The following is a 23817-nucleotide window of genomic DNA, read 5'->3' as shown; positions in this document are numbered from 1 at the left end:
GGGACCCGCCGCGAACATATGATCACGTTCGTGAACCGTCCCGGCAGATGTTTGTACAATGGGGTCATTTATGGGGGGGATTTCTACTATGTAAGCCCCACAAAGTGACTTCAGAACTTAACTAGTCCTTAAAAAATGGGTTTTTGAAATTTTTGAATTGCTTCTAAAATTCTAAGCCTTCTAACGTCCTAAGAAAATAAAATGATTATTTATAAAATGATGCCAATATAAAGTAGACATATGGGGAATGTTAAGTAATAAATATTTTACGAGGTATCACTTTCTGTTTTAAAAGCAGAGAAATTTTTCAAATCGTAAAAGGGGAAATATATTGACTCAAATTTATGACCGTCATGAAGTATAATGTGTCATGAGAAAACAGTCTCAGAATGGCTTGGATAAATAGAAGTGTTTCAAAGTTATTACCACATAAAGTGACACGCCAGATTTTCTAAGCCACATTCACTTTTATGGGGCTGAGCTGCACCTAGGCCACGTGACTGATGTATGTGACGTCACATGGGCTAGACTAACCTGAGAAGGGCAAGGTGCTACTGCCAGTCTCTTTTCAAACAGCTGATAGATGGAGGTCCCAAGTGTTGGACCCCCACAGATCAGATACTGATGACCTATCCAGAGGACAGCTCATAAGTATAAAAGTCTCAGAAAATCCGGTTAAGTTTCGAGCAGCTTTAAATCTAATACTTTCATCAAAAAATGCTACTGCTGTTCCTTTACACCAGCCTCTTACTTGGAATGAGATTGCTCCTTTTGTACAACTTTTTTTTTTAATTAATGAAAATAGCTAGCCATGGCCACTTTTCCACTCACTTTTTAAAACTGGAGTGGTATAAAGATGCAAAATGTAGCACTTTTGTGATCAAATAAGCCCATAAAATCATAAAAGCCCTTTTTAAAGCCACAGTTCTAGAGTGAAGGGCATAATATATTCCAGGTTATGTTTCAGGTTTTAGTGATTGCAATGTTTATCTCAGTCAAGGACCACTTATCACTGATCAAACATACAGTATTGCAGAGCCATATTACAGAGTTCTTCTAGGGGTAAATGTGGTGCCTCATGACGTTTCATACTGTATGACAGTGCCTGTTGTTCCAGTGTCTACATAAAGGCAAACTGTAATTGTTGTGTTCTAGGTTATATGGAGATACACAGGGAAAGTGCCTTCAAACCTGGGAAGTAACACCCACCTGGTGAAATGGCTGCCACAAAATGACCTGCTCGGTAAGTATTACACTGGTTAGATACATATGCAACAAGGAGTAAAATGAAAGAATGCAGTGTTTTTTCTTTGAAGACATCAAACAGAAACCATAAGACACTTGCATAGCCTACTCCTACCATGTATCCATAAATAAGTTTTACATAAGCTTTTGGTTCATGTACAGAGAAGGAAATTCTTGAATGTTTCTGTTTTACTTTTTATTCTCATAAGGCACAGGAGTATAAGGCCTCTGGTGGAAGCCTAACTCCTATGAGAACACAACAGTGGGGCATGTTGAAATCCAACATGCGCCACCACTTTGTTCTTTTGACATCTGCTGCCAAGGGAGTGTCAAGACACCCTGTGCACATCAGTTTAGATTAAGACGATATCTAATTGTGTATAGTTACCTTATCTTGTCTACATGCTTAGACCTTGCAGGTTATGCCTGACTATCCTCAATCATCTGCCCTCCAGCTTCATGACTTTTCGATGTCACTTCCCTTGGCTAGTAGCCTGCCCTTCCAAGCATACGCTTTAAGGCCTCATGCACATGACTATACAGTGGATATAAAAAGTCTACACACCCCTGCTAAAATGTCAGGTTTCTGGGATGTAAAAAAAATGAGACAAAGATAAATCATTTCAGAACTTTTTCCAACTTTAATGTGACCTATAAACTGTACAACTCAATTGACAAAACTAACTGAAATCTTTTAGGTGGAGAAAAGAAAAAAACAAAAACTAAAATAATGTGGTTGCATAAGTGTGCACACCCTCTTATAACTGGGGATGTAGCTGTGTTCAGAATTAAGCAATCACATTCAAAATCCTGTTAAATAGGAGTCAGCATACACCTGCCATCATTTAAAGTGCCTCTGATTAACCCCAAATAAAGTTCAGCTGCTCTAGTTGGTCTTTCCTGAAATTTTCTTAGTCGCATCCCACAGCAAAAGCAATGGTCCACAGAGAGCTTCCAAAGCATCAGAGGGATCTCATTGTTAACCCCTTAGGGACGCATGACGTACCGGTACGGCATGTTTCCCGAGTCCTTAAGGACCCATGACGTACCCAGGGCTGGGACAAGGCCATTTGGTGCCCAGGGCGAAGATGGCAAACTGCGCCCCCCCCCCCCCCCCCGTAGGCTGCGCGAGTCCTCCCTCTCTCACCTCACACCTCGCCTCCGGCGTGAGCCGCGTGACGTCACACGGCGCACGCCGGTGGTATCAACCAAATGAATCATCCTCCATGGGGGGGGGGGGGGGGGGGGGCGAGGAAACGCAGAGGAGGAAAGGGAGCCCGAGCCAGGAGCGCAGTCGGCACAAAATTCATAGGGGGAGAGAAGGAGCAGCGCTGACATGGCTGGTGTGGACGGTGTAGGCGGGTGCAGGAGCGCACTCAGCACAGCAAGCACAGCAAGTGGCGCTTGGCTAATGTGGTACAGTGAAGCTGTACACTGCTGCAGGGCCGATCCTAGGGTCACAGGCGCCTGGGTGCAGAAATATTTCTGGCGCCCCCACATGGGCGTGGTTATCTTACTAACTCCTCCCCTTTACAATGTTTCTATGGCAACAACTTCAGCCCCACGAATCGGCGGCTCAGCTGCTCGGCTTAAAAAAAAAAGTCAAAAAAAAAAAAGTCCCGGCGGCTCGCTCGGCCAGGGCCGGACTGGGGATAAAAACCAGCCCTGGAAAAAGTTGCACACCAGCCCCACAGCATTGCGTCATTATTTACTTGTTTATAATAGGAGAAAGCATTCATTTTAAAACACGTGTGTAAACACGAATATGAACTTTGCCCCACGATAGCTCTTTTGTAGAACCCCCATAAAAACTTACAGTTACTTGACTTGGCCCTTGGGGATCTCGGACGCCACTTCAACACTTTGGCCGGGGGCTCGGCGGAGCTGATGTTGTGCTTTAACCTAATGAGAAAGATTTCATAATAAGGATTTGGAGAAAGGGCAGAGGGATAGCAGAGCAGGGAGAGGCTGGTGCTGCTACTAGGGGGTCATACCATGGGGGAGTAATAAAGCCCACCATAATGCCCCCCCAGTAGTAATAATTCTCCTTATAATATGCAAAACATTTGTAATGCCCCCAGTTGAGCTAATGTTCCCATAATGTGCCAATATAAAATACCCCTTCTCAGTGCCCCCGTAGATGACCCCCATAGTGCCCCCCCCTTCCCCATAGTACCCACCATAATGTGTCCCAGTATAAAATGCCCCTATACAGAGCCCCCATATAAAATATCTTCTTTTTTAGCCTCAGTAGATGCCCCTATAGTGCCCCCCAATAATCTGCAGTAAGATGTGCCCCCATAGATGCCCCCAATCATGTGCCAGTAATAAGAGCCCCCCCACCATCATGTGCCAGTAGCCAGAGCCCCCCCATATCATGTCAGTAGCCAGAGCCCCCCCATATCATGTGTCAGTAGCCAGAGCCCCCCATATCATGTGCCAGTAGCCAGAGCCCCCCATATCATGTGCCAGTAGCCCCCCTTATGTGCCAGTAGCCCCCCTAATCATGTGCCAGTAGACCCCCTTATCATGTGCCAGTAGCCCCCTTATCATGTGCCAGTAGCCCCCCTTATCATGTGCCAGTAGCCAGAGCCCCCCCCTTATCATGTGCCAGTAGCCAGAGCCCCCCCCCATATCATGTGCCAGGAGCCAGATCCCCCCCATTATCATGTGCCAGTAGCCAGAGTGCCCCCATATCATGTGCCAGTAGCCAGAGTGCCCCCATATCATGTGCCAGTAGCCCCCCATATCATGTGCCAGTAGCCCCCCTTATCATGTGCCAGCCCAGTAGTCCCCCCTTATCATGTGCCAGCCCAGTAGCCCCCCTTATCATGTGCCAGCCCAGCCCAGTAGTCCCCCCTTATGTGCCAGCCCAGTAGCCCCCCTTATGTGCCAGCCCAGTAGCCCCCCTTATCATGTGCCAGCCCAGTATTGTACCTATATAAAAAAATAAAAAAAAATAATACACTTATACTTACCTCCAGCAATGCGATGCGATGCGATGCAGGCCGCCTCTTCCGTCTGTGTCCCTCGCTATACGGCTCAGGCGACGCGATGACGTCATCGCGCCATCACCGGCCTCTGATAGGCTGCCAGCACTAAGCCGGCAGCCTATCAGAGGAACAGGAGGGGACACACCTCTCCATCCTCTGCCGCAGCACAGACAGGCATCTGTATTGCCGTCCTGAGGACGGCAATACAGATGACTATGGAGATGAGCGCTTCCGCAATGGAGGCGCTCATCTCCTGCTCTGCCCTGCCGCCGGCCGCGGCCGCCCCCACTTGTCACCAGGGCCGCAGCGCTGGGGTGCGGGGCAGTGCACCCACTGCACCCCGTGTAGGATCGGCCCTGCACTGCTGGCACTTCACCTGCGCCCCCCTCCTGTCCGCAAATGGTAGCGCCCAGGGCACCCGCTCCTTCGGCCCCTGCCTTGTACCGGCCCTGGACGTACCAGTACGTCATGTGTTGTTCCGATCACTGCCGCCCGGCCGGCTGTGATTGGAACAAGGTGCCTGCTGAAATCATTGAGCAGGCACCTGGGCTAAATGCGCGGGGGGGGGTCCCGTGACCCCCCCCATGTCGGCAATCGCAACAAACCGCAGGTCAATTCAGACCTGCGGTTTGCTGCGCTTTCTGTAGTTTCTGATCCCCGCGGTCCCCTCAGATGACCACCGTAAAAAAATTTTTAAAAAAGTGTAAAAAAAGCCATTTTTGTCATCTTACGGCACAAAAAATGTAATAGCAAGTGATCAAAAAGTCATATGCACCCCAAAATAGTGCCAATCAAACAGTCATCTCATCCCGCAAAAAATGAGACCCTACTTAAGATAATCGCCCAAAAACTGAAAAAACTATGGCTCTTAGACTATGGAGACAAACTTTTTTTGCTTTAAAAATGAAATCATTGTGTAAAACTTACATAAATAAAAAAAATTGTATACATATTAGGTATCGCCGTGTCCGTGATAACCTGCTCTATAAAATTACCCCATGATCTAACCTGTCAGATGAATGTTGTAAATAACAAAAAATAAAAACGGTGCCAAAAAAGCTATTTCTTGTTTCCTTGCCGCACAAAAAGTGTAATATAGAGCAACCAAAAATCATATGTACCCTAAACTAGTACCAACAATACTGCCACCCTATCCCGTAGTTTCTAAAATGGGGTCACTTTTTTGGAGTTTCTACTCTAGGGGTGCATCAGGGGGGCTTCAAATGGGACATGGTGTCCAAAAAACCAGTCCAGCAAAATCTGCCTTCCAAAAAACGTATGGCATTCCTTTCCTTCTGCGCCCTGCCGTGTGCCCGTACAGAGGTTTACGACCCCATATGGGGTGTTTCTGTAAACTACAGAATCAGGGTCATAAATAATGAGTTTTGTTTGGCTGTTAACCCTTGCTTTGTAACTGGAAAAAAAATATTAAAATAGAAAATCTGCCAAAAATGTGAAATTTTGAAATTGTATCTCTATTTTCCATTAAATCTTGTGCAACACCTAAAGGGTTAACAAAGTTTGTAAAATCAGTTTTGAATACCTTGAGGGGTGTAGTTTCTTAGATGGGGTCACTTTTATGGAGTTTCTACTCTAGGGGTGCATCAGGGGGGCTTCAAATGGGACATGGTGTAAATAAACCAGTCCAGCAAAATCTGCCTTCCAAAAACCAAACGGCGCACCTTTCACTCTACGCCCCGCTGTGTGGCCGTACAGTAGTTTAGGGCCACATATGGGGTGTTTCTTTAAACGTCAGAGTCAGGGCAATAAAGATCCAGTCTTGTTTGGCTGTTAACCCTTGCTTTGTTAGTGGAAAAAATGGGTTAAAATGGAAAATTAGGCAACAAAATTAAATTCTCAAATTTCATCCCCATTTGCCAATAACTCTTGTGCAACACCTAAAGGGTTAATGAAGTTTGTAAAATCAGTTTTGAATACCTTGAGGGGTGTAGTTTATAGAATGGGGTTATTTTTGGGTGGTTTCTATTATGTAAGCCTCGCAAAGTGACTTCAGAGCTGTAGTGGTCCCTAAAAATTAGGTTTTTGTAAATTTCTGAAAAATTTGAAGATTTTTATAGGACATGTTCTATGGATGATCCGTGTGCTTTCTGTATCCGTATGTATCTACAGAACAAGTCCTATTATTGGCCATTAAAACATATGGTCGTGTGCATGATGCCTCAATTATATATGATAGGCTTAACACTCCCCATTTTATGTCTTGGCTTCAGCATAGGTCTATGTTCTATTGTGAGTTTATATTTTAGAAAAAGGAAATAATAATTCTAAGTATAAAAGGACATACTGACTTGAATATGGATGAATCGCAGTACCAGACACAACCCATGGAAAAGAGTGGCATTATGTCTGGAAAAGAAGTAGATCCTTTTTATAATCCCAGGATTAACAATATAACTATGCCCCCTCTGTCCGGTCCAACATGTCACAATGCCCCTGTACCTCATTGTGATTGAAGATCGCAGAAACCTAAAACAAAAAAAAGTTGTTTATCTTTGATTTAACAAATTGCTTTGGTATAGGGTAGGAAAAAATGACAGCATGAGAGCGTTTCAGACCATTTATTTTCATGTTTTACCAGCTCATCCAAAAGCCCGCGCCTTTATTACCCATGCGGGGTCACATGGAATCTACGAGGGTATCTGCAATGCGGTCCCCATGGTTATGTTACCCCTCTTTGGTGACCAAATGGATAATGCTAAGAGAATGGAGTCTCGAGGAGCTGGAGTGACACTCAATGTTTTGGACATGACACCAGAAGACCTTATTAACGCTCTTGACTCTGTGATAAATAAGCCAAGGTAAGTGCAAAATATTAGAATTCAAATGATATTCAAGCCTTAACTGGTAGTTTGTGATCCTATTAGGGTAGTTTCACACTAGCGTTGCCAGAACTGCCTGCCGGATCTGGAAATCCGTATGCAAACGGATATCATTTGTTTCTGGATCAGTCTGACAAATGCATTGCAATTCCAGATCTGTCTCTCCGGTGTCATCCGGAAAAACAAATCCGGTATTTAACTTTTTCACAGATTTAAAAGGTCTGCGCATGCGCAGACCGGGAAACCGGATCAGTTTTTCCGGAACACTTGGTATCGGATCAGGCATTAATACATTTCAAAGGCAATCAGGCAAGTGTTCCGGAATTTTACCGTAAAAGGGGCTGAACTGAAGACATCCTGAATCCTGATGCATACTGAACAGATTGCTTGCTATTCAGAATGCATGGGGACAAAACTGAAGCGTTTTTTCCGGGATTGAGCCCCTATGACGGAACTCAATACTGGAAAACCTTAACGCTAGTGTGAAAGTAACCTAAGACTTTCCAAATCTTATGTACACAGTGCATATTTTGTACACATAGAAACTGATTTGCGGCGCAACCTTTAAAAGCCACAACATGTCCATTGTTTGGGCAGATTCACAACTGATGTATTGGGTTCTTTTGCATAGACTACAATGGGGTTGGTAAAATAAACCAAAAATCCACAGATGGACAATTTGGTGCGGATTTTCATGCTCTTCCACAGTGGAGCCACACCAAAAACTGCACAAAAGCTACAAAACGTGGCAACATTGGATTGAGTTTCAAAACTCCCAGGAATATAGACTATTACTGTCCGCATAGGGTTTGTTTTTTGTTTTTTCTCCCTTCCTCCTCCTCCTTCTTCCTTCCACTTCTTTTCATCATACACTTGCCTTAAGGCTAGTCTTTGTAACGTCAACAGTAGATATTACTGCTGCCTACCTCAGGGTATAATTAAGATTGCACCCTTCATAGGGTTTAGATACTTTAGTTGTCTAACATGTTGACCTTTTTCAACAGGGCTGCGACCCACTCAAAATGTCATTGCCTTCTATAATGTTTTATTGAAAAATGAAAGAATTTACAAAAAGAAAAACGCACAAAAGTAATGATAAATAGTGCAGACATTTTTGTTCTTCCATGTGAACATATTTTTCACGCATAGAAATCTGCTGTGTGTCCATATACCCCAACGTGACTTAGCAGGCTTGTGAAAACAGTGACTGACAGGGCAGCTCCGATGTATCTCTAGCATGGCAAACTTATATAAAAGTGCCATGGCGGCTTCCTAGGACAGTGATGTCACGTTCATTGGTTACATGGTGTAGGTGCAGGTCAGTCTCCTTGAAGTGAATGGGGCTGAGCTGCAATACCAAGCACAACCGCTATACAATGGATGGCGCCGTGTTTGGTAAGCTGTGAGGAGGCAGAGTGGTGAGTGCCGTGGTCTCCTCAAACAGCTGATAGGTGGGGGTGTTGGACCTGCTAATCTGATATTTATAATTTACAGTATTTTCTGCCCATAAGATGCACAGAAAAGGAAAATAAGAAAAGATTTTTCACCAGACTTTAAATTTAGACCCCTAGTGTTAATTTGACCTCAGCTCAGACCCCCAATGTTTAGACCTCAGATCAGACCCCCAGTTGTAATTACAGTAGACCTCAGATCAGAATCCCAATGCCAATTAAACTTCATATTAGACCTCAACTAAGACCCTCAATCAGATCTCGGATCAGACCAAAAAAAAAAAAACTCTCGGAAGGCGCCGTGCCACTCGGGAGAACCAATGCTTTTGCTGCTGCGCTGTGACCCGACGTGGCACAGCGTGGTCACAGAGCGTGCCTACATGATCTCACTGTGCGCAGGTCACTGCACAGCATGTGGCACCAGCAGAAGACGACCAGGAAATTGTGCGTAGAGTCAGCACAAGGAGTGCTGTATTGTACTAGTGAGTGCTTCCATAATGGAAGCACTCATTAGTATTCGCCCTACGGTTGGGAGGGGGGGGGGTCCATTTTATACATACATATATCTTGTACATCTTACTGCATTTTTTGCAGTGGGCTGGCTTTTTTTTTGTCTCTTGCCATTTTTATCAAATCACAGCATACTCTGGGTGTGGCATTTTTCTGGAGTTTTCCCATAGACTTCTCTGTAAGAAGAGTTTTTATTTTTTTTTGTTTTTTTTTATATATACCAAAAAATGCCAAGAATGCTTGTGAGAAGTACATATGATTTTCACAGTGTTTTTTACAAGCCAAAAAACCATCCAAAAATGTAGTGAGACTCTTAGGCTGGGTTTACACAGGTGAGATTTCCGCACGGGTGCAATGCTTGAGGTGAACGCATTGCACCCGCACTGAATCCCGACCCATTCATTTCCATGGGGCTGTTCACATGAGCGGTGATTTTCACGCATCACTTGTGCACCTAGAGGCTCATTAGCATATTATAAAAGTGGTTATGTTACAAAAACGGCTGCAGGGAGAAATGTCAGAAACATACCGTTATGTAGTGCTGACATTAACGCATCGCTAATGTCAATCAGCTACATCACAGTATTTCTGGTGGTAGAAACCCTTTAAATACAGAAACTCCAAAGTTAAATCTGGACACATTAGTAACCCTGTTCCTTTTTTCCCCCCTAATTCTTTTCAAACCTAGCTACAAGGAGAACATTCAGCGATTGTCCGCTCTGCATCTGGACAGACCAATTCATCCTCTAGACCTTGCAGTTCACTGGGTAGAGTTTGTCATGAGACACAAAGGTGCGCCCCACCTGCGACCAGCCGCTCATGATCTGAACTGGATACAGTACCACTCCTTAGATGTCTTCGCCTTCCTCCTTGCAGTTCTGGTCACCACGTTCTTCATCAGCTTCAAATGCTGCACCTACACCTGCAGACGATGCTGTGGCAGAAAGTCTAGACCGAAGTCCAAATCCAAATCCAAAAAAGAATAGCGTGTGCTTATGTAAAACTACTAGAATTATTGTGGAATAGGCTTCTACCCAATAATGTGAATTTCAAACAATTTTTTTTATACTTTTATTGCTAAATTGCTCCTGAGAAAACACTTGTGCAACTTGCCTTAAAGATCAGTCCTTCAATAAAACTCTTTAAATCTTTCATTTCTGACTGTCCAGATTTGTACACAAAATTTCAGCTTTAAAATATTAATATGGCTTTATTCACATTAAACTGTTTTTGTAGACTTTCCCCTGTGGTGATCCATTGCAGCAGCCTGCTATACAATAGCTGAGCAAGACAATTCAATGGTTTATCCTACAATGAGCCTTTATCACCTGCCCCCTGTCCACAGGATAGATAAATATTTGATCACTGGGTGTCACGGGTGTATGTGAGCAACGATAGTAATTCACAGTACAGAGCAACTGACTGGACCCAGAACTAGGGAGGATAAAGGGTGACCCCTGTCCGACCCTCAACGCTTTCCCTATTCTGCTAAAGCACATGCCCGGATCCAAAAGGCGGAACGAGGCATGCCCACGTGCCTAAGACTAATGACCACTGTAACCCCTACAATAGTGGAAGGGGCACGGCCACCAGTGCCCTACTCAGTATATGGAGGGAACCGTGGCCACCTCAGATCCAGTCAGAAAACAAACAGGAATACAACAATGTCTGCAGACTTAGCTGAAGGTGTTGTAGCCGCAGAGAAGACGGATCCAAGGACAGGCTGGCAAAATCCGGAGTGCTAGCTGCAGCAGAACACAGGTCCAGTGGACTGATAGCTACAAGTGAAGAAACCAAAGCAAGAGCCACAACTGAAGTGAGAACTATAATCCACATCCTATCATAGGAGGAGGGGTGATATAAAGAGAAGGAAATCAAACACATGAAGGACAGCTGTGGTGAAAGAAACCAGAAGTAAACAGAGTAGTGAGAACGCCTCCCAGCTCTAGTAGTGACATCATCACAGGGGTGGAGAAACAGAGCTGTGAGAACGTCCCAAAGCTCTGGTAGTGACAGTACCCCCCCCTCTACGGGTGGACTCCGGACACCCAGGACCCACCTTCTCAGGATGAGCCCTATGAAATGCCCTGATGAGGCGAGTGGCTTTAATGTCCGACACCGGAACCCACATCCTCTCCTCAGGACCATAACCCTTCCAATGAACGAGGTACTGAAGAGAACCGCGGACCATGCGAGAGTCCACAATTCTGGAAACCTCAAACTCCAGATTGCCATCAACCAAAATCGGAGGAGGAGGCAAAGAGGAGGGTACCGTGGGCTGGACATATGGTTTTAAGAGAGATCTGTGAAATACATTATGTATCTTCCAAACCCGTGGAAGATCAAGACGGAAGGCAACAGGATTGATGACTGACAAGATTTTATAAGGCCCAATAAACTTGGGACCCAATTTCCAGGAGGGAACCTTCAACTTAATGTTTCTAGTAGACAACCACACCAGATCACCCACATTCAGGTCCGGACCAGGCACACGTCTCTTATCAGCCACACGCTTATACCTCTCACTCATCTTTTTAAGATTACTCTGAATCTTTTGCCAAATGGTAGACAAAGACGAGGAAAATCTCTCCTCCTCAGGTAAACCAGAAAGAGCCCCTCCCGAGAATGTACCAAACTGCGGATGGAACCCATATGCACCAAAGAATGGTGACTCACCAGAAGATTCCTGACGACGGTTGTTCAGAGCAAACTCAGCAAGAGGGAGAAATGAACACCAATCCTCCTGGTTCTCTGAAACAAAACAGCGCAAATATGTCTCCAGATTCTGATTAAGGCGCTCAGTCTGACCATTCGACTGCGGATGAAAAGCAGAAGAGAAGGACAGCCGAACCCCCAGACGAGAACAGAAAGCCTTCCAGAACCTGGACACAAACTGCGTGCCTCTATCGGAAACAATATCAGAGGGAATGCCGTGCAATTTAACAATATGGTCGACAAAAGCTTGCGCCAACGTTTTAGCATTGGGTAAACCAGGGAAAGGTACGAAATGAGCCATCTTGCTAAAACGGTCCACCACCACCAGGATCACCGACTTCCCCGAGGAACGAGGAAGATCCGTGATAAAGTCCATGGACAGGTGTGTCCAAGGACGGGAAGGAATGGGTAACGGGAGAAGGGAACCTGAAGGCCGTGAACGAGGGACCTTAGCGCGAGAGCACGTCTCACAAGCAGCCACAAAACCCTCCACCGACTTACGAAGAGCCGGCCACCAAAATCTCCGAGCAATGAGATCCACCGTGGCTCTACTCCCGGGGTGACCAGCAAGAACCGTATCATGATGCTCCTTAAAGAGTTTGTGACGTAGCTCAGGAGGCACGAACAACTTCCCAGAAGGACAACGGGCAGGTGTCTCAGTCTGGGCAGCCTGGACCTCGGCCTCCAAATCGGAATATAGAGCAGAAACAACTACCCCCTCCGCCAAAATGGGACCCGGGTCCTCGGAGTTTCCTCCTCCCGGAAAACAGCGAGAGAGAGCATCAGCCTTCACATTTTTTATCCCAGGTCGGAATGTAACAACAAAATTGAATCTGGAGAAGAACAGAGACCATCTGGCCTGTCTCGGATTCATACGCCTGGCCGACTCCAAGTATGCCAGATTCTTATGGTCGGTAAAAACGGTGATAGGGTGCCTGGCCCCCTCCAACCAATGGCGCCATTCCTCGAAAGCCAACTTGATGGCCAACAACTCCCTATCTCCCACATCATAGTTTCTCTCTGCCGGGGAGAGTTTTTTAGAGAAAAAGGCACAGGGTCGCCACTTGGCAGGGGAAGGGCCCTGGGACAAAACCGCACCCACACCCACCTCGGAAGCATCCACCTCAACAATAAAAGGTAAGGAAACATCGGGATGCACCAAGACGGGAGCAGACGCAAAATTCTCTTTAATCTTAGAAAAGGCTGCAAGCGCCTCCTCCGACCAAGAGGAAAAATCCGCCCCCTTTTTTGTCATGTCAGTGAGGGGTTTGACAACAGAGGAATAATTCAAAATGAACTTTCTGTAATAGTTCGCAAAACCCAGAAAGCGCATCAATGCCTTCTGATTCTCAGGAAGCTCCCACTCAAGTACAGCACGGACCTTCTCCGGATCCATGCGAAAACCAGAAGCAGAGAGGAGAAAACCCAGAAATTGAATCTCCGATACCATAAAAAGACATTTCTCCAGCTTGGCGTACAATTTATTTTCCCGCAGAATCTGCAGAACCTGAAAAAGATGATCCTGATGGGTCTGAACATCAGGGGAAAAAATCAAAATATCATCAAGATATACCAATACGAATTTCCCCATTAAATGATAGAAAATACTATTAACAAAATGCTGAAAGACGGCTGGAGCATTCATCAGGCCGAAAGGCATAACGAGATTCTCGAAATGCCCGTCAGGGGTATTAAAGGCCGTTTTCCATTCATCCCCCTCTCTGACCCTGACCAGGTTGTACGCGCCTCTCAAATCCAATTTGGAAAACACCTTGGCCCCAACAATTTGATTGAAGAGGTCCGGGATCAGAGGAAGGGGATAGGGATCGCGAATCGTGATACGGTTCAGCTCCCTAAAATCTAGGCAAGGTCTCAGAGAGCCATCTTTCTTTTTAACAAAAAAAAAACCCGCGGCCACAGGTGACTTTGAGGGACGAATATGCCCCTTTTCGAGACTCTCGGAGATGTAAGTTCGCATTGCGATTCTTTCCGGTTGTGAGAGATTGTAGAGGCGTGCTTTTGGCAGCTTGGCGCCGGGAATGAGGTTAATGGGACAGTCAAACTCCCGGTGAGGAGGTAGCTCCTGAACACCGCTCTCGGAAAACACGTCCGAGAAATCAGAGAGAAATGATGGCACCGTTTTAGTAGACACCTCTGCAAAAGTCGCTGTGAGACAATTCTCTCTACAAAAATCACTCCACTCATTTATTTGCCTTCCTTGCCAATCAATAGTGGGGTTATGTCTAGTGAGCCAGGGTAACCCCAAAACTAGAGGAGACGGCAATCCGTTAAGGACAAAACAAGATATATCCTCCACATGAGTGTCACCTACAGCTAGCCGGATATTGTGAACAATGCCCTTCAGAGATCTCTGTGAGAGTGGAGCAGAGTCAATAGCAAAAACAGGTATATCTTTATCTAATGTGCAAACCTGAAAACCATGCATGGCTACAAATTGAGTGTCAATAAGATTGACGGCCGCTCCACTATCGACAAAAATCTCGCAAGAAATGACCTTGCTCTCTAGCGCCACCCTGGCAGACAGGAGAAAACGGGAACTGCAGGTCAGAGGAAAAGCATCAAATCCTACATCAACTTTGCCCAAAGTAGCAGATGAAGCAGAACTTGATGATTTACCTTTTGAGATTTTTCTCTTATTATCGCTCTTAGTACGGTTCAAGAATCTCCTAGACGGACAAACATTAGCCAAATGACCTATGCCCCCACAACAAAAACATACCATACTCTGAGGACTAAATCCTCTTTTATCAGGGGCAAGTCGAGCTAGCTGCATGGGCTCCTCCTCAGAGGGGAGCGAGACAGGATGAGGCCCCTGCACACTGAATGAGTCCGCACCACTGCCCCTAGACTGACAATGGCTGGACAGAGAGGTCTCGTTTCTTTCTCTTAGACGCCTGTCAAGGCGTACCGCCAATGACATGGCAGACTCTAAGGACGTTGGTCTCTCATGGAAAGCAAACGCATCTTTTAATCTCTCCGAGAGACCATGACAGAACTGACTCCGGAGTGCAGCATCATTCCAACCCGAATCAGCTGCCCATCTCCGAAATTCAGAACAATAAAGCTCTGCAGACCGTTTGTTCTGGCATAAAACACGTAGGTTAGATTCGGCCAGAGCAACACGATCCGGGTCATCATAAATCTGCCCCAGGGCCACAAAAAATCCCTCCACGGATCGAAGGGAGGGATCCCCTGATGGCAGCGAAAAAGCCCAAGTCTGAGCATTACCTCTGAGCAGGGAGATGACAATCCTCACCCTCTGCTCTTGATTACCAGAAGAGTGAGGACACAAGCAAAAATGGAGTTTGCATGCCTCTCTGAAACGAACAAAATTCTCACTGCCCCCGGAGAACGTCTCCGGAAGTGAGACTTTTGGCTCGCAACAGACTCCATGAGCCGGAGCAGGGCCCAATGCTTGAAGCTGGGTCATAGATTGACGGAGATCCGCTACTTCCAAAGAAAGACCCTGCATGCGGTCAACCAGGTCAGAAAGCGGATCCATGTCAAAAAAGGACGGTTTTGGTGGATTATAATGTCACGGGTGTATGTGAGCAACGATAGTAATTCACAGTACAGAGCAACTGACTGGACCCAGAACTAGGGAGGATAAAGGGTGACCCCTGTCCGACCCTCAACGCTTTCCCTATTCTGCTAAAGCACATGCCCGGATCCAAAAGGCGGAACGAGGCATGCCCACGTGCCTAAGACTAATGACCACTGTAACCCCTACAATAGTGGAAGGGGCACGGCCACCAGTGCCCTACTCAGTATATGGAGGGAACCGTGGCCACCTCAGATCCAGTCAGAAAACAAACAGGAATACAACAATGTCTGCAGACTTAGCTGAAGGTGTTGTAGCCGCAGAGAAGACGGATCCAAGGACAGGCTGGCAAAATCCGGAGTGCTAGCTGCAGCAGAACACAGGTCCAGTGGACTGATAGCTACAAGTGAAGAAACCAAAGCAAGAGCCACAACTGAAGTGAGAACTATAATCCACATCCTATCATAGGAGGAGGGGTGATATAAAGAGAAGGAAATCAAACACATGAAGGACAGCTGTGGTGAAAGAAACCAGAAGTAAACAGAGTAGTGAGAACGCCTCCCAGCTCTAGTAGTGACATCATCACAGGGGTGGAGAAACAGAGCTGTGAGAACGTCCCAAAGCTCTGGTAGTGACACTGGGGGAGGACAGACGGCGGCGGGGACCTCAAGTAATCCCAAGAACATAAGTCAGTGCAGTGGAAATGTAGTTTGAAGAATCAGGCCAGAAGCAAACATATAAAAGTCTCTTTTTAACTTAGTGCAAAATATAACTTGTGGCACACCCAGCAGTATTAAGTACAAAGTGCAGTTTCTGGCAGCAGATGAGGAGGTGGCTGGTTGGATGGCAATTGGTTGGCACTAGCAAGCACTTGTGGATTTAGGTGTTCACTGTAAAACAGGCTTAGGGCTCTTTCACACTTGCGTTCTTTTCTTCCGGCATAGAGTTTCGTCGTCGGGGCTCTATGCCAGAAGAATCCTGATCAGGATTATCCTAATGCATTCTGAATGGAGAGAAATCCGTTCAGGATGCATCAGGATGCCTTCAGTTCCGGAACGGAACGTTTTTTGGCCGGAGAAAATACCGCAGCATGCTGCGCTTTTTGCTCCGGCCAAAAATCATGAACACTTGACGCAAGGCCGGATCCGGAATTAATGTCCATTGAAAGGCATTAATCCGGATCTGGCCTTAAGCTAAACGTCGTTTCGGCGCATTGCCGGATCAGACGTTTAGCTTTTTCTGAATGGTTACCATGGCTGCTAGGACACTAAAGTCCTGGCAGCCATGGTAAAGTGTAGTGGGGAGCAGTATACTTACAGTCCGTGCGGCTCCCGGGGCGCTCCAGAATGACGTCAGGGCGCCCCACGCTCATGGATGACGTGTCGCATGGATCACGTCATCCATGCGCATGGGGTGCTCTGACGTCATTCTGGAGCGCCCCGGGAGCCGCACGGACGGTAAGTATACTGCTCCCCCGCTCCCCACTACTACTATGGCAACCAGGACTTTAATAGCGTCCTGGCTGCCATAGTAACACTGAACGCATTTTGAAGACGGATCCGTCTTCAAATGCTTTCAGTTCACTTGCGTTTTTCCGGATCCGGCGTGTAATTCCGGCAAATGGAGTACACGCCGGATCCGGACAACGCAAGTGTGAAAGGGCCCTTAGGCTACTTTCACACTCGCGTTTGGTGCGGATCTGTCTTGTATCTGCACAGATGGATCCGCACCAATAATGCAAACGCTTGTATCTGTTCAGAACGGAAATATTTGCATTATTCATAAAAAAAAAAGTCTAAGTCAAAACGGATCCGTCTCGACTTACATTGAAAGTCAATGGGAGACGGATCCGTTTTCAATTGCACCATATTGTGTCAGTGAAAAACTGATTCATCCCCATTGACTTACATTGTAAGTCAAGACGGATCCGTTTTGCTCCGCATCGTCAGACTGTCACCAAAACGCTGCAAGCTGCGTTTTAGTGGCCGTCTAAAAAACCCAACGGAGACCAAAACGCAGCCAAATTGATGCATTCTGAGAGGATTCTTATCCATTCAGAATACATTGGGGCTTAACTGATCCGTTTTGGGCCGCTTGCGAGAGCCCTAAAACTGACCTCACAAGCGGACCCAGAAATGCCAGTGTGAAAGTAGCCTTAATAGTACTGGCCTTGTCCCACTGTAGCAATGCCTATGCTCTGCTGTCTGGTTGCACTGATGCTTTCTTGAAGCTGTGCTCTTGAATTTTTCCAATCTCTTCAGTGTGTTGGCCTCACATGAGAACAACATTTGGTTCCAGAGTTTCCCTCTGGAGTGTTGGTCTCACAGGGGAATAAGATACTGTTCCTTGGAGTAGGAGCTCTGACATGTGCTTCCTCACTCCTCCACTATCAGAGCAGGAACTCTCCTCTCTTTCCTCTGTTTCACTAGACTGGAGCTTCCCCTCCTGGCAGGAACAGCCAACGCCTGCTAAGAGGCGAGCAACAGGGTGGTTAGCCCTGTCCCTGCCAACCATTACCCCGGCTGGAATAATTGGTATAGCCTCACATTACATAACAAGTAAGCAATTGCAGAGATCCCCAGGTCTGGGGTACTGCAAAAGGCCAATGCCATAACAGAATCGTATGAACAATAATTAATGTTTAAATATTACCAAAAGTCTGCAAATGAAATGCACATCATAGTAACATGGACGCTATCGACCAGTGCAAATGCAATATACAAAGTAGTGCATCACATGGGGGCAGACAGGAGGTTTGATATGATATGTGTAACGGACCGTTTCACCAGACAAGGGGTTAAAATCCGTTGTGCCCCTTTTTGAGAGACAGGCCCAGCTACTGCAGAACACCAACTCCCGAACTGCATACAAAATAGCACTCCAACCTGGAACCTCACGAATAGCTGCTAGCAGACGAACAGGAATCAGCGTACACTCCTGGCAATCAGTCTCTACCAGCATACAGCGGATCCCCCCAATAACGAGACAAGGCTCAGTGTTGAGGGTCAAGCAGTGGTCTGAGGTGCTGGCACACCCAGCCTGGTTTTTATTACAGTCTTTTCAAATACAGGACCGCCCACAGGGAGGTATAAAACAACTAATCACATATCAGTTACATCCCACATATTCCCTCCCCTTCTCCTGAGAGGAAACTCAATTACACATACAGTTAAAACATACTTTCTACCTAACTTTCATAACTCAAACCATACATCACATTCACATAAAAATTACATATTCACAATCAATCCATTCAGGGGAACAACATATTACAAAATGGCATGAATCAGACCAGGGGTTGAAAAGTTAGTAAAAGTATCTTTTGGGCCCTGGCTGGCAGCATGGCAATCTGGCTCAAGCAGGTTTTACAGAGACAATACATCCCCACAATGCATCATGGTTTCCTCCAATTATCTCTCAAGACAAAGAGAAATCACCAATACACACATGGGGACAATGGAACAGACATCACTTACTCAAACATACAATGTCCCACCCTTTACAATATCCCACCCTTTACAATATACATAGACATTTAACACATTCCCAGACAGCTCAAGTCTGAGTGCATATTATTAGGTGAATGGCACTCAGACAACATGAATACAATAAAATGAGCTAACTGGGTACCCTCACATAACATACAATACAATTACACAGACAGATGGTTCTATCACACATCTCAAAACCCCACATGTCCCCATATGGCTTGGATCTGAGCGCTCAGATGCCACAAACACAGTCAAATCGCCATGGGGTTTAAGTTTTGCATGGGCTGATGAGAGGGCCCATAATCCTGGGGCAAGAGGCTGATAAACAGGCCTCTCCAAAACCCAGTGGCGAGGTTGGTTTCGCCACAATATGCATCACAACCAACTTAACAGTGGAATTCATGGACATGATTGCTCTATTTAAATTAATACTTGTAGCCACAAGGTATCCCTGAAGGAGGTTATGTATGTCCAAAAGGAAATCACCTAAAATGGATCTAGCCGGGACAAACCATGCTTCCAAATAGTATTTTCAGGACTATTTTTTGCGCATCAGGTGCGGACCCATTCATCCATATGTCCGTTCCATGGCCCCGCCAAAAAAATAAAAATAGAACATGTCCTATCTTTATCCTTTTTGCAGGCAAAAATAGTCATTTTTAACATACTGGGGACCCGTGAAAGGGAAAATTTCGGGTGAACCGATATTGATGTTTTGTGGATTAATGATTTGCGGACCACAAAAACTGATATGATCATGTGCATGAAGCCTTACAGATGAAGTTCCACTGACATCTATGGAGGAGATTATGGTCATCATGTAGCATGTTGTATATTGATTTATATGGCCTACATATTGAAATATGGTCATGAAAATAGATGGACAACAGTTTTTGTATTCTGGAAAACTAAAGGAGGGACACCGGAAGCTCAGTTAACACTTTATTTTGATAAAACTAGGACTCAAAGCTTTAATTTCTACCTCTCCTTGTAGGATCCATTTCTGCTTTTGTCTCAGAGCTCTAAAAAACATGGACCAAGTGAGCCATCTAGTGGTGAAACCAGATAAGCGTACAGCCCTCATATGAAAGTTTTGCCTGCTCACCAAGAGGAAATCTTTAAAGGGAATGGGTCTCCACATTAAAACCAGAGAGTGACATCTTTTTTCTAATCTGTCTTTATTTTCTGATTGTAGATTTGGTTTAGTCTGTTTCCCAAACATTTTATTATAACATGATTATGGGGTGGCCATCTTGCCTGAGCCAAAGTTAACAGCATCGATATGCTTTACAGAATTCAACAGACTAAGAGAGGCTCATTAACTTCAGTACAGAGGTCAGGAGGGAGTAGATAAGAGAGGAAATATCCTAATTGAGAATGATGAATTCTGTGCTATTCATACACACAGTCACATTATTATGACCACCAGCTAACATCCAGATTAACCGCAATGTACAGCACACACAGCCTGGAAGGGACTCAATGTCCTGGTAGGTTGTTACAGGTATCTGGAGCCATGCTGACTGCAGTACATCCCAAAGATGCTGGGATGTGTAGGGGCAGGAACAGAGAAAGGTTTAAAAAAAAAAAAAAAAAAAAAAAAAAAAACTCCTCCCACCACCAACACCAATGTTTCCAAAATCACACTGAGTAAAAGAAAAAAGGTGGTGAATCACACAAGAAAAAAAAAATAGGAGGGTATTACCTCATACCCATCAGGAGGACCTCCCGAAAGTAACAAATAAACAAAATAAAAGGGAGGGAATAATGTGCCGTCGTAGTGATCTCATGGAAACTGAATTACCGGTAAGACTAATTCCGGTTTTTCCATAGCATCACTATGACGCTATACAAAGAGATATACAAATTAATATATCAAGGGGGGGCACCTGCCTGAAGGACTTTCCGTCCAAAAGACAAATCCGATGTTTGGGTAAAAACAAGTCTATAGTGTTTCACAAATGTATGCACACTTGACCATGTAGCTACTCTGCAGATGTCATCGTGGGATGCACCTGCCCTCTCAGCTTGAGAGGAGGACATGGCCCTGGTTGAATGGGCCTTCAGGTTCTCAGGACAAGGAAGGTTCTGAATCTCATAGCAAAGAGAGATGGTATTCCTGATCCATCTGGCTAAAAGAAGATTTGGATATTTTTTTAGCCCTTGTTTTTGGCCTCATGCACACGACAGTATTTTTTTGCGGTCCGCAAAAAGCTGTTCCGTGATCCGTTTCAGTTTTTGTTTCCGCGTGTCTTCCTTGATTTTTGGGGGATCACCAGACATGAAAAAAATCTAAGTCAAGTTTGCCTTGCAAACGATAGGAAAAAAACGGACGCGGACGACAATCTTGTGTGCCTCAGTGTTTTTTCACGGACCCATGGACTTGAATGCAAAGAAAAAGGGGGTCAGTCAGCACATCCCAAAGCGCAGGGGCACGTTGCTATGGCTGAGAACAAGACTGTTAAACAAAACAAGCAATGCAACAGCTCACTGCAAACCAAATAAAGTACAAAATTGCATCATAATAGCAAATGCTGAACTAATAAGTTAGAGATACTTGGCAAATCGTTTTGTACAAAATTATTTGAGCCCGTCTGCCGAACGTCAAGGCAATCTCTAGTTAGACGGGTTCCTAACACTAAATATACCTGTTATGTGCCATAGCGGCTAACATATAATTCAGAAAGTGCAGGTTCCACTTACATGCTGGACCCGCCGAATTTCTGTCATTTTCGGTGCCAAAATGGCCTCCATTATATCCAGGGAAAGCAGTAACCAGCATGCACGCCGGGCCCACTCCACACCACCCCCGGCGCCACATGGTCACCAAGGACTGCAATGAGAGTCCACACACTATCTCTCTCCTGGTGCCAGATGGCTTCAGTGAGTGAGGGGGAGCAGGCCAAGCTATATACTCACACTAAATTAAAATCCACCTGTGGGACAGACGAGCTGGTCAGGAGTGCACGACTGGGGAGGCAGCCACACCTCCAGCACGAACTGCAAAGAAAAAGGGGGTCAGTCAGCACATCCCAAAGCGCAGGGGCACGTTGCTATGGCTGAGAACAAGGCTGTTAAACAAAACAAGCAATGCAACAGCCAACCAAATAAAGTACAAAATTGCATCATATTTGCAAATGCTGAACTAATAAGTTAGAGCAGACGGGCTCAAATAATTTTGTACAAAACGATTTGCCAAGTACCATTGGACTTGAATGGGTCCGCGAACCGTTGTCCGTGAAAAACGGACTGGAAACACGGATCACGGACGACAACCGGTGCATTATCCGAGTTTTCAACGGACCCATTGCAAGTCAATGGGTCCGCAGAAAATCACGGAAAGCGGAACAACAACGGTCGTGTGCATGAGGCCTTTCCCTGCAAATTGAATTAGCTTACTGATTTCCTGAAATCCTTGGTAGATTCAATGTAATTCAGGACAGAACGTCTGACATCCAGGGAATGGAAAACAAATTCTTTATTATTTGAGGGACTTTCATAGAATGAAGGCAGGATGATTTCTCGCATACAATGAAAATCGGATACTACCTTTGGAAGGAAACCCCGATCTAACTTGAGGATTATTCTATCGTCTATAACACATAGGTACTATCCTCTGATAGAAATTGCCTGTATCTCACCTACCGTAATCTGTGGGCAGATGTGATTGCTATTGGAAAAGCTGTTTTTAGTGATAACTTTATAGAACAATTGTCCATAGGCTCAAAAGGAGGTAGAGTTAGTCCTGAGAGTATGATATTTAGATCCCAGGAGGGGACTCTAGATCTTACAGTCGGCCGAAGTCTGGAGGCTGCTCTCATGAACATTTTAATCCAACCATGGTTTGCTATATCCTGATCAAAGAAACAGCCAAGTGCTGACACCTGGACCTTAAGAGTAGATGGTCTTAGTCCTAGATCAAGCCCTTGTTGTAATAAATCTAGTATTTTTTGAATGTTTGGTTTCGCTAAATTCAGGGATGTTTCAGGTAGATTGCCAAGGTCACTTTTCCTGGAGGCTCTAAGTGCATCTATCACTTTGTCCGAAAGACCCTGGAACTTCAGTATTTGCATCTCAGGATCCAGGCTGTTAGTTTCAGGAACTGAGGATTGGGATACAGAACTGGTCCCTGATGCAGAAGATCCCTCCTGAGAGGGAGAGGCCAAGGTTCTGAGATGGAAAGCTTTTTGATGGAGGAAAACCAGCTTCTCTTTGGCCAAAAAGGGGTTATCAGAATTAATGTTGTTCTGTCTTGACATTTTTTTGAATCACCCTTGGGATTAATGGGAGAGGGGGAAAAGCGTAGCATAGACTCCAGTTCCATCTTAGAGAGAAAGCATCTAAAGCCCAGGGATTGTCCCTGGGGTTTAGGGAACAGAATTTTTCCACCTTAGCATTTGCTTTGGAGGCGAAGAGATCCACTTCGGGCACTCCCCATTTGTCTACTATCATCTGAAAAACCTCTATGTTCAGGGACTATTCTGTCTGGTCTAATTTTTTGCAGCTGAGGAAGTCCGCCTCTGGGTTTAAAGCTCCTCTGAGATGGATTGCTGAAATGGAGCTTATATTGTGCTCTGCCCAATCAAAGATCTTTGATGACAGTGACAGAAGAGCATCTGATCTTGTCCCTCCCTGATGCAAGAGGTAAGCAATAGCCGTCGCGTTGGTCTGAGAAGACTTTTATGTGGTAACCTTGCAGGTTCTTTTCTGCTACTTTCAGGGTTTCCCAGACCGCCCTCAGTTCTCTGAAGTTCGACGACCGAGACCTGACTGATTGGGACCTAGATCCCTGGTACTAGAGGTCTCCCACTTTTGCTCCCCAGCCTGACTGACTTGGGTCTGTCACAATCTGTATGTAAGGAGTCTTTTTCCACAGTACACCCCTGGAAAGATTTGTTAATTCCGTGCACCAGTTTAGGGACTTTTTTTTTTTTATCAATGGAGGTATAAAAATTGTACGGTCTAATGAGATCTGCTGTCTGTTCCAGACTCTGAGGATCCTAACCTGTA

General features: G+C 45.4%; 1 protein-coding gene across 7 annotated transcripts in view; it reads left to right on the top strand.

Annotated features, from left to right (window-relative positions):
- Window positions 1–10173, top strand: part of LOC121008996 (UDP-glucuronosyltransferase 1A1-like) — a 148665-nt gene extending 138492 nt beyond the window's left edge. For all 7 annotated transcript variants that reach the window (XM_040441858.1, XM_040441860.1, XM_040441856.1 and 4 more), the window contains exons 3-5: window positions 1156–1243; window positions 6838–7057; window positions 9728–10173. In XM_040441858.1, coding sequence (XP_040297792.1) covers window positions 1156–1243; window positions 6838–7057; window positions 9728–10025 — 606 coding nt within the window. In that variant the 3' untranslated portion in view covers window positions 10026–10173. The remainder of the gene's footprint in view (window positions 1–1155; window positions 1244–6837; window positions 7058–9727) is intronic.
- Window positions 10174–23817: the final 13644 nt, after the last annotated feature.

This window comes from Bufo bufo, chromosome 7 (genome assembly GCF_905171765.1).
Source record: "Bufo bufo chromosome 7, aBufBuf1.1, whole genome shotgun sequence".
NCBI lineage: Eukaryota > Metazoa > Chordata > Amphibia > Anura > Bufonidae > Bufo > Bufo bufo.
This window is presented reverse-complemented; position numbering and strand designations above follow the sequence as displayed.